General features: G+C 40.2%; 1 protein-coding gene across 2 annotated transcripts; it reads left to right on the forward strand.

Moving 5' to 3' along the window:
- The first annotated feature begins 2,309 nt into the window (after positions 1–2,309).
- pcmtd1 (protein-L-isoaspartate (D-aspartate) O-methyltransferase domain containing 1) lies at positions 2,310–11,036 on the forward strand. 2 transcript variants are annotated; one of them, XM_046848469.1, is made up of 6 exons: positions 2,310–2,528; positions 7,649–8,093; positions 8,188–8,290; positions 8,378–8,549; positions 9,197–9,320; positions 9,484–11,036. In XM_046848469.1, exons 2-6 carry the CDS (start codon positions 7,787–7,789, stop codon positions 9,870–9,872), a joined length of 1,095 nt encoding a protein of 364 aa, XP_046704425.1. In that variant the 5' UTR covers positions 2,310–2,528; positions 7,649–7,786; the 3' UTR covers positions 9,873–11,036. The 2 variants fall into 2 exon arrangements, with proteins under 2 accessions (XP_046704425.1, XP_046704426.1); XM_046848470.1 differs by having other exon boundaries at positions 2,521–2,655.
- Positions 11,037–11,105: the final 69 nt, after the last annotated feature.

The following is an 11,105-nucleotide window of genomic DNA, read 5'->3' on the forward strand; positions in this document are numbered from 1 at the left end:
TCAATCGAAGGAACTCCAGTGCTTCCTCGTTTTTTCCGTTGAGTCCCAAAGTTAACTCCATGGTACCACCAGCCCACGAGGAACCAGATAACTGAAACTGGCTAGCAATCGGTAGGAACAATCTATGGAACGGTACGTCATGTCACAGGTAGGGGCTAGACGTCTAGTCTGATCAGACGTCTGGGCCAGAGGTCACTGGTTAGACAGGGGAGTACTGGATATCTGTCTGAAAAGTATATTCATGATCGTCTACAGGAACTGAGGCTTGATTGCAGGGTCATCGTTGAGGTGCGCAAAACCCGTACCATCATCCCTGCGGATTCCTGTGAGCCCACTGTCCGAGGTTGGAAGGATGAGAGCATTTTTAATAGGGGTCAATGCCGATGACAATATTTTTTAAATCAAGGCAGATATATCGATGGCGGAATCAGAACCGCTTTATATATTCACAGTTCTGTCGAAACCCATTTCTCTGTTTGGACGCGGAATGTAGACCACTGCCACCTGCTGGTATGGGAAAGTTATGTTCTTTCACGCAAACCCAAGTACGTACAGTACACGTACGGTTTGGTGCATCAGATCCGCCTGCCTAATAATGAGCCTAATTTGCATGCGGATTAATTAATTAATAAATAATCATTAATAATAAATAATAAATAAATAAATGCCTCAGACCTTCGTGTCTGAGATTAACACTTGGTGAAGTCTCTGAACCCACAGGAACAACCAGAGGTCATTCTGGACACCCTCAATTCTAGCAAGTTTGTATTTTAGTGTGAAAGAAATTTGTTATGCTGAAATAAGAGTTAATTAGAAATATCGGTTGAGTTAAAAAAAATGATTAAAAAATATTTCTATTAAATGTAAAACACACACTTATTGTATTAGCAAAATGGGGTCTAGCAAATGAAAAACGATGTAATGCAATTTTCCCATTTGTTTCATTCAATCCCTCAAATTTTTGCCAATTTAAATCAGTTGCTCAATTTAATCAATATAATAAAAAAAAAAGTGTGTAATGCATTCATTCTATTTATTCCATGTTATTTGTATATGTTTGATTTCTATAAAATACTTAAGAAATTATATATATATATATATATATATATATATATATATATATATATATATATATATATATATATATAAATTTTTTATTATACATTTTTTTCCTAAAATGTAATTTTAATAACCAAGAAGGGCTGAATGCGGTATGAACTGGGGGGAACGTGGGGAAGCATGAATTTTTCGGTTGCTTCCTCCAGTTTTCCAGGACTTCCTGGGCTCCTGGACCCCCCCCCCCCCATGATTAGCCGATGTACAAAGAACTGTTAGAAACCATTGGAACCCCGGTACACCCATGTACTCTCTGGTCAGAAGTCTGGTCAGAAGTGGTCTTCGTGGAAGGATTGGGGCCAAAATGACATACCTCTGACATGAAAACAAGGCTATGCGACTCAACTATGCACAAAAACATAGGAACAATACAATAACGAGTGTCTGCAGGCTAAAGTGAAGCATGGTGGAGGGTGCCTGCAAGTTCGAGGCTGCATATCTGCAAATGGAGTTGGAGATTAATGGTGTCCTCGAGGCTGAAAAATACAGATACTTATCCATCATGCATGACCATCATGGAGGCATCTGATCGGCTTCACATTTATTCTAAAGAAGGAAAATAACGACCCCAAACATTAAGCCAATGTAAATAAGTACTATCTTCAGCATAGAGAAGAACCAAGAGTCCTGGAAGTATTACAGACCCCTACAGAGCTCTGATCTCAACGTCATCAAGTCTGTCTAGGATAACATGAATAGACATAAGGATCTGAGGCAGCCTACATCCACAGAAGATCTCTGATTACGTCTCTAATATGTTTGATAGAACCTACAGGCTGATTTCCTTTTAAAACTGTACGTATGACTATCTTCAATGTAGAGAAGAACAAGGACTGGAAGTCGTTTCGGTCCATCTCAACGTCATCGAGTCTGTGTGGGATTACATGAAGATATCTGAGGCCATCTACATCCACAGAAGATCTGTGGTTCGTTCTCCAAAATGTTTGGAAAAACCCACAGGCTTTTGAAAGAGTTCTTTCCAAAAACCGTGTTCAATAGAATCTAGAAGAACCGATTAGTTGTTATTATCTGTTTATTTACTTTCTATTTTTGGTTTATTGGGCAACATAAATTTGGGTATCTGGAAGCATTCTCACTTACATGCGAATCGAGATCTCGCGAGAACGTGTGAGATGTCCGGACCTAAACACAGCGGCTCAGAGCGCGCATGCGCATCTCGTGCCTACGCCATGTCTATTATTATTATTGTGTTGTTTAAAGGGTTAGCAGCGCGGGTCACGTGACCCCCTGTGTTTACACGCTCCCAGTTGGAGTCCGTGTGCAGAAACGCGATTGTTGCTGCGGCGAAGGAAGAAGAAGAGGAAGAGGAAGAAGAGAAGGAAACCAGCGGATCGTGTCCTCGCTGGACCCTGGGTTCTGGATATTGTTCCTCCGCTCAGGCGAGAAGAAAGGTGGGTGGAAATGTAGGACGCGCCGCTGTGCTATTAGCTCACAAGCTAATAATAACAATAATCATATGAGGAAGAAGGGGAGGAAGATCATCAGGTTTGTTATGGACCAGAACATGGACATATGCAGGTGAGTTTACATGATGCAGAAGACTGAGATCCAGGCCCGGATTCGGGTTTCTGCAACACCCGTCCGTGGCTGCAGGATGAACCGGGGCAACCTGTCCGGGTTTAGCTCGTGAGCTAGGTTATTAGCTTTCAAAACAATAACAATAGATTATAATTGCGTTTATTAGCATTGAGAAATCCCAAGAACTAGCAAAGATTTAAAAAACAAAAAAGAAAGAAAGTGCGACTTATACGGAAGTAGTGATGCTCACAAACAAACAGTTCATCCTGCCTGCTGGCACACATCCAGCTGTTCTGCACAATGTATTCACTCAGAAACCTCGAGCCATCTCTAAACATTCGACTTCCGGTTCCTGTTTTTTTTTTTTTTTTTTTTTTTTCTTCGTGAAAAAAAAAATCCATGGCAACCACATTTCATCATCCTCCTCCTCTAACTTCTCCTAAACATCACCATCATCACCAAAAAGCATGCTTTTCTACAGGCCAAGATGTGTCAAACACACACACACACACACACACACACACACACAATCACCTCCAGCAAGCAGTAGCTGTGTTTATTACTCTTATACCCCATTATATACTTAATTATTCCACTACATACTCCACTATTCCACTACATACTCCATTATTAAACTACATACCCATTATTCCACTACATACTCCACTACATACTCCATTATTCCACTACATACTCCACTACATACTCCATTATTCCACTACATACTCCATTATTCCACTACATACTCCATTATTCCACTACATACTCCATTATTCCACTACATACTCCACTACATACTCCATTATTCCACTACATACTCCATTATTAAACTACATACTCCACTATTCCACTACATACTCCATTATTAAACTACATACTCCATTATTCCACTACATACTCCACTACATACTCCATTATTCCACTACATACTCCATTATTCACTACATACTCCACTACATACCCATTATTCCACTACATACTCCATTATTAAACTACATACTCCATTATTCCACTACATACTCCACTACATACTCCATTATTCCACTACATACTCCACTACATACTCCATTATTCCACTACATACCCATTATTCCACTACATACCCATTATTCCACTACATACTCCATTATTCCACTACATCCATTATTCCACATACTCCATTATTCCACTACATACTCCATTATTCCACTACATACTCCATTATTCCACTACATACTCCATTATTCCACTACATACTCCACTACATACTCCATTATTCCACTACATACCCATTATTCCACTACATACTCCATTATTCCACTACATACCCACTACATACCCATTATTCCACATACTCCACTACATACTCCATTATTAAACTACATACTCCATTATTCCACTACATACTCCATTATTCCACTACATACTCCACTACATACTCCATTATTCCACCACATACTCCATTATTAAACTACATACTCCATTATTTCACTACATACCCATTATTCCACTACATACTCCACTACATACCCACTATTCCACTACATACTCCATTATTAAACTACATACTCCATTATTCCACTACATACTCCACTACATACCCATTATTCCACTACATACCCACTACATACCCATTATTCCACTACATACCCATTATTCCACATACTCCATTATTCCACTACATCCATTATTCCACTACATACTCCATTATTCCACTACATACTCCACTACATACTCCACTATTCCACTACATACTCCATTATTAAACTACATACTCCATTATTCCACTACATACCCACTACATACTCCATTATTCCACTACATACCCATTATTCCACATACTCCACTACATACCCATTATTCCACTACATACTCCATTATTCCACTACATACCCACTACATACTCCATTATTCCACTACATACTCCATTATTAAACTACATACTCCATTATTCCACATACTCCATTATTAAACTATACTCCATTATTCCACTACATACTCCACTACATACTCCACTATTCCACTACATACTCCACTACATACTCCATTATTCCACTACATACTCCATTATTCCACTACATACTCCATTATTCCTACATACTCCATTATTCCACTACATACTCCACTACATACTCCATTATTCCACTACATACTCCATTATTAAACTACATACTCCACTATTCCACTACATACTCCATTATTAAACTACATACTCCATTATTCCACTACATACTCCACTACATACTCCATTATTCCACTACATACTCCATTATTCCACTACATACTCCATTATTCCACTACATACTCCATTATTAAACTACATACTCCATTATTCCACTACATACTCCACTACATACTCCATTATTCCACTACATACCCACTACATACTCCATTATTCCACTACATACCCATTATTCCACTACATACTCCACTACATACTCATTATTCCACTACATACTCCACTACATACTCCATTATTCCACTACATACCCATTATTCCACTACATACCCATTATTCCACTACATACTCCATTATTCCACTACATACTCACTACATACTCCATTATTCCACTACATACTCATTATTCCACTACATACTCCATTATTCCACTACATACTCCACTATTCCACTACATACTCCATTATTCCACTACATACCCACTATTCCACTACATACCCATTATTAAACTACATACCCATTATTCCACTACATACTCCATTATTCCACTACATACTCCACTACATACTCCACTATTCCACTACATACTCCATTATTAAACTACATACTCCATTATTTCACTACATACCCATTATTTCACTACATACTCCATTATTCCACCACATACTCCACTACATACCCACTATTCCACTACATACTCCATTATTAAACTACATACTCCATTATTCCACTACATACTCCACTACATACTCCATTATTCCACTACATACTCACTACATACTCCATTATTCCACTACATACTCCATTATTCCATTATTCCACTACATACTCCATTATTCCACTACATACTCCATTATTCCACTACATACTCCACTACATACTCCATTGTTCCACTACATACTCCATTATTAAACTACATACTCCATTATTCCACTACATACGCCACTACATACTCCATTATTCCACTACATACTCACTACATACTCCATTATTCCACTACATACTCCACTACATACTCCATTATTCCACTACATACTCCATTATTCCACTACATCCATTATTCCACATACTCCATTATTCCACTACATACTCCACTACATACTCCATTATTCCACTACATACTCCATTATTAAACTACATACTCCATTATTCCACTACATACTCCACTACATACTCCATTGTTCCACTACATACCCACTACATACTCCATTATTCCACTACATACCCACTACATACCCATTATTCCACTACATACCCATTATTAAACTACATACTCCACTACATACTCCATTATTCCACTACATACTCCACTACATACTCCATTATTCCACTACATACTCCACTACATACTCCATTATTCCACTACATACCCATTATTCCACTACATACCCATTATTCCACTACATACTCCACTACATACCCATTATTCCACTACATACTCCACTATTCCACTACATACCCATTATTCCACTACATACCCACTATTCCACTACATACTCCATTATTCCACTACATACTCCATTATTAAACTACATACTCCATTATTTCACTACATACTCCATTATTCCACTACATACTCCACTATTCCACTACATACTCCACTACATACTCCATTATTCCACTACATACTCCACTACAAACTCCATTATTAAACTACATACTCCACTATTCCACTACATACTCCATTATTAAACTACATACTCCATTATTCCACTACATACTCCACTACATACTCCATTATTCCACTACATACTCCACTATTCCACTACATACTCCATTATTTCACTACATACTCCACTACATACTCCATTATTCCACTACATACTCCATTATTCCATTATTCCACTACATACTCCATTATTCCACTACGTACTCCATTATTCCACTACATACTCCACTACATACTCCATTATTAAACTACATACTCCATTATTCCAATACATACTCCATTATTCCACTACATACTCCATTATTCCACTACATACTCCATTATTCCACTACATACTCCATTATTCCATTACAAACTTCATTATTCACTACATATTCCACTACATTCTCCATTATTCCACTACGTTATTCTATTACATATTCCACTTTATACTCCATTACAAACTCCAATACATACTTCATAATTCCATTACATAATTATTCCACAACATATTCCACTATATATATATATATATATATATATATATATATATATATATATATATATATATATATATATATATATATATATATATATATTCTATATTCTATTTTACAGGCAATTACATACTCCATTATTTCATTATATACTCCACTATTCCATTACATACACCATTATATACTCCATTACACACATACCTGTTATCTGCTGTCAAATCTGATTGTGTTTGTAATTACCAACAAAAATAATCACATCAGTCATGAAGCCAGAACTCCTGTGGTGCAGAATCCATTTACAGAATCACCTCATTCCTTCTCTGATGCTCAGAATGCTAAAGAATGTAATTTAATTATAATTATTTAACCATGTATCTTCATCAGATGCCTAATCATTCTGGTTGTTCCAACTCGTGAAAGCTGATTTGCAGGACACATCGCACGTCTAGCGTGTACACACGTGACTTAAAAAGATCAATGCAACGTTTGCTTCCGTCTGCAATCCGTTGTATCCCCAAATTTTGCCTTAAACCTGTGGCCATGTTGTAGTCCCAGTTTAGTAGGTGTAAAGATTCCCTGAGGAGTAACTCGAGTTCTTCCTGAAGAATATTGAGACATGGTTTCAAGTTTTGGAAGGAGTCTTGAGGGCCCGGATCGCTGGTGCTGACACTTGTCCTCTCTTTCCCCTAGACGTGATGATAATCTAAGGTGACCACATAGGATCCAATACGTCCGATTGGAAGAAATATTCTCACGAGGAGATAAAGCGAGGTCTTTGTGAGCCTCTGCTTGTTTTTTGGGGGGTTTTTTGCCGGCAAAAAGGGGACCATGGGTGGAGCTGTGAGCGCGGGCGAGGACAATGACGACCTGATTGACAACCTGAAGGAAGCTCAGTACATCCGCACGGACCGGGTGGAGCAGGCCTTCCGGGCTATAGACCGCGGGGATTATTATTTGGATGGCTACCGTGAAAACGCCTACAGAGACTTGGCCTGGAAGCACGGCAACATCCACCTTTCAGCACCGTGCATCTACTCCGAGGTCATGGAGGCGCTGATGCTCCAGCAAGGACTCTCGTTTCTCAATCTGGGCAGCGGTACCGGATATCTGAGCACCATGGTGGGCTTGATCATTGGTGAGCCGCAGACGAGTTTTGCTTCCTCCTTGACTCCGTTTTTTTTTTTTCTTAGGGAATAACGAGAATGAACCTTTCCCGCCCTTTCCTGCAGGTCCATTCGGAGTAAACCACGGCGTGGAGCTCCACAAGGACGTGGTGGAATACGCCGTAGAGAAACTGGAGGAGTTCATAAAAAACAGCGACAGCTTTGACAAGTGAGTAGGGGGAAATGAACGGACCAGCCGATAGATGTTACGGCAGCTTGCATAAGTGTGTGTGTGTGTGTGTTTGTGAAATTTCAGGTTTGAATTCTGCGAGCCCCATTTTGTGGTGGGAAACTGCTTAGAGATCTCGACCGACAGCCATCAGTACGATCGCATCTACTGTGGCGCCGGGGTTCAGAAAGACCACGAGAACTACATGAAGGTCATGCTCAAAGTTGGAGGAATTCTGGTCATGCCCATTGAGGACCAGGTAAAAAAATAAATAAATAAAAAATTCCCACTATTCACATTATTTTACCTCTGGCATGCCAACATGCAAGGCCCTGCAAGGCCTTCAGAATCACCAACATGCAAGGCCTTCAGAATCACCAACTTGCATTTGAATACATTTCTGTCCGTGAATATGTATGACATCATTTCTAATAGTCTATTTGCTTTGAGTTCCTCTCGGTTGCGCTGCTTCAAGTAGTGTATGTTTAGGTTAGAATTTCTATCCAATCAGATTTCAGCCATAAAACGAATCAGCCTTGAGGCCTTCCGAATCAGCGAGGTGCCTCTAGCTTCAAATCCATAACAATGAAGCTCTTGTTTAACCAATCAGATTGCGAGCTGGCAACACCGGGGGCCATCTAGCAGGGATCCAATAACCGTGGCATTTTTACGTCCTTCGATTGGTCAGTCGGGTTTCAAACCGCGTCTGTAGAAAACTGATTGAACAGTATTGAAAGAAATTTGTTGGCACTTTTAGAAGAAGAACTTTTCAAGAAGACGGTATTAAGAGGTGGATATCGGAATTCTGCAAAGTAGCAAATGATCAATATCCCTGCATAGTATCACTACAGAGATTAAAAGCCCCACGTAGACTTTCACTGTTTGTTTTTTGTTCCGACTTGACAGTTGACCCAGATCACCAGAACCGGTCAGAGCTCTTGGGAGAGCAAGAACATCCTGGCCGTGTCCTTTGCACCTCTGGTCCAGCAAAACCGAAGCAAAGGCGGCAAACCGGGCAACGTGATCTTGCGTGAGTACACACATGCACAAAATTTTCAAAACCCATTAGAAGGTAAACAGGCTAGAGTAAGAATGTATTGAGAAACAGCAAGGTTGCCCACACTTGTTCACAATTCTGGACTATGACCGCAGCGCTGCTTGTTTAACGGCTTCCTCGTTTGACCCCCTCCCAGCGCCTCTCTCGGTAAGGAGTTTGCAGGACCTGGCACGTGTCTACATCCGGCGCACGCTGCGCAGCCTGACCAACGCCGAAATGGCGAGCAAGTCGACGGGGCCGCGTGTGCCCCAGAAGCGCAAGCGCAGGCGCTGCCGGCGCGTCCCGCACCACCACATGAACACCCTGGTGTTCGTAGGCAACCAGCTGATCCCGCAGCAGATCGAGAGCGAGGACGACGGGAGGATCGACGATGAGGACAACGAGAGCAAAGAGGATGAGGCAGACAAAGAGGCAGACAAGGACAAACCCGAGCAGCCTCAGGTCAACTTGCTAAGGGACAAGGTGCTGAGATTACCGCTGCCCGAGTCGCTCAAGGCGTACCTGCTGTATTACCGAGAGAAATGAGATTTCTAAGAAGCAATGGACTTTTTTTCTTTCTTTTCTTTCTTTTGTCCTTCTTTTCCTCGCGATCCTTTTACCGTAATGTAGCATCATTGAAATCCGGTGCAGGATATACGGTTTCGCGATCCTGCCACTCAAAACGATCTGCTTCGGAAAACCCTTCGAAGAGGAACTCCGGGGCAAATCGCGAGGTTGTTTTTCGCTCTCGGCCGCGATCCCTGGCACTTTATCCGTCGAATATAACGACTTGTCCGGAACGATATATTCCCTATAGGAAGTCCCGCACCAGGACGTTTCGACAGTTTGTGAGAAGGTTTTCTTTTTTTTTTTTTTTTTTCGGATAATCTTCCGAGTGGGATATGCGCATGATCGGATAAAAAAAAAAAAAAAAAAAAGTTTTCAAGGAAAGGTCCCCCTACGAGGTACAGTATGAAGCAGGCTTCATGGGTTTACGATTTCAAATCCAGCCATCCAGTCGTAGCTTTGACCAAATTTCACTCGTGTTTTTTTTTTTCTACCTAACCATCTTTTTAGTCAACTAATCGATTTGACATCTCGAGCCTTTTTTTCCCCTCCACCCGTCCCCGCCCCCTCACCACTTGACTCCACCCCATCACGTTTTTTTTTTTTTGCGGTATAAAGTCACAATTTTGGCGTGCAGTGCGTCACCGTGTTCCACCCCGTGTTTTCATGATTTCACGTGTAGTATATAGGTATAATAATGCTAGATGCTAAGAGGTGTCGCGTTACAGAAATTAACGGCTTCAGAATTTGTTTTTTTAAGAAAATCTGTGGAAAATAATGTATTTTGTGTATCCGGAAATCGTTTGTAATTTTGTCGGGTTTAAGGTTGGTAAGTATTCTTTTTGTATAGATATCATGCACTTCAGATTTTTCGGGTTTCAGGGCTACCTTCAAGCTTTGTAGTTTTCTCTATATCACAAAACCGATATTAGATTCTTATAAGCTGAGGTATATTATGAAATTGAATATTGAGGGGTTTTTTTTTTTCTCTTTTGGAGAACTTGGTCATTGTGGAATTTTTTTTCCCAGTATTTTACACAGAGGTCACTTTTGAAAGACAGGATTTAAGTCTATTATCTGCTGGATCTATGTACAAACTATATGGGGTGTAAACTCTCTCTAATAAATTCTAACGTTTGTGAACATTCGTGTCCCGGACTGTTTTCTGATTTCGAATGCTACACGGCAGAATCCGAACGTCAAAAATTGCCC

Source organism: Silurus meridionalis, chromosome 4, assembly GCF_014805685.1.
Source record: "Silurus meridionalis isolate SWU-2019-XX chromosome 4, ASM1480568v1, whole genome shotgun sequence".
Lineage (NCBI taxonomy): Eukaryota > Metazoa > Chordata > Actinopteri > Siluriformes > Siluridae > Silurus > Silurus meridionalis.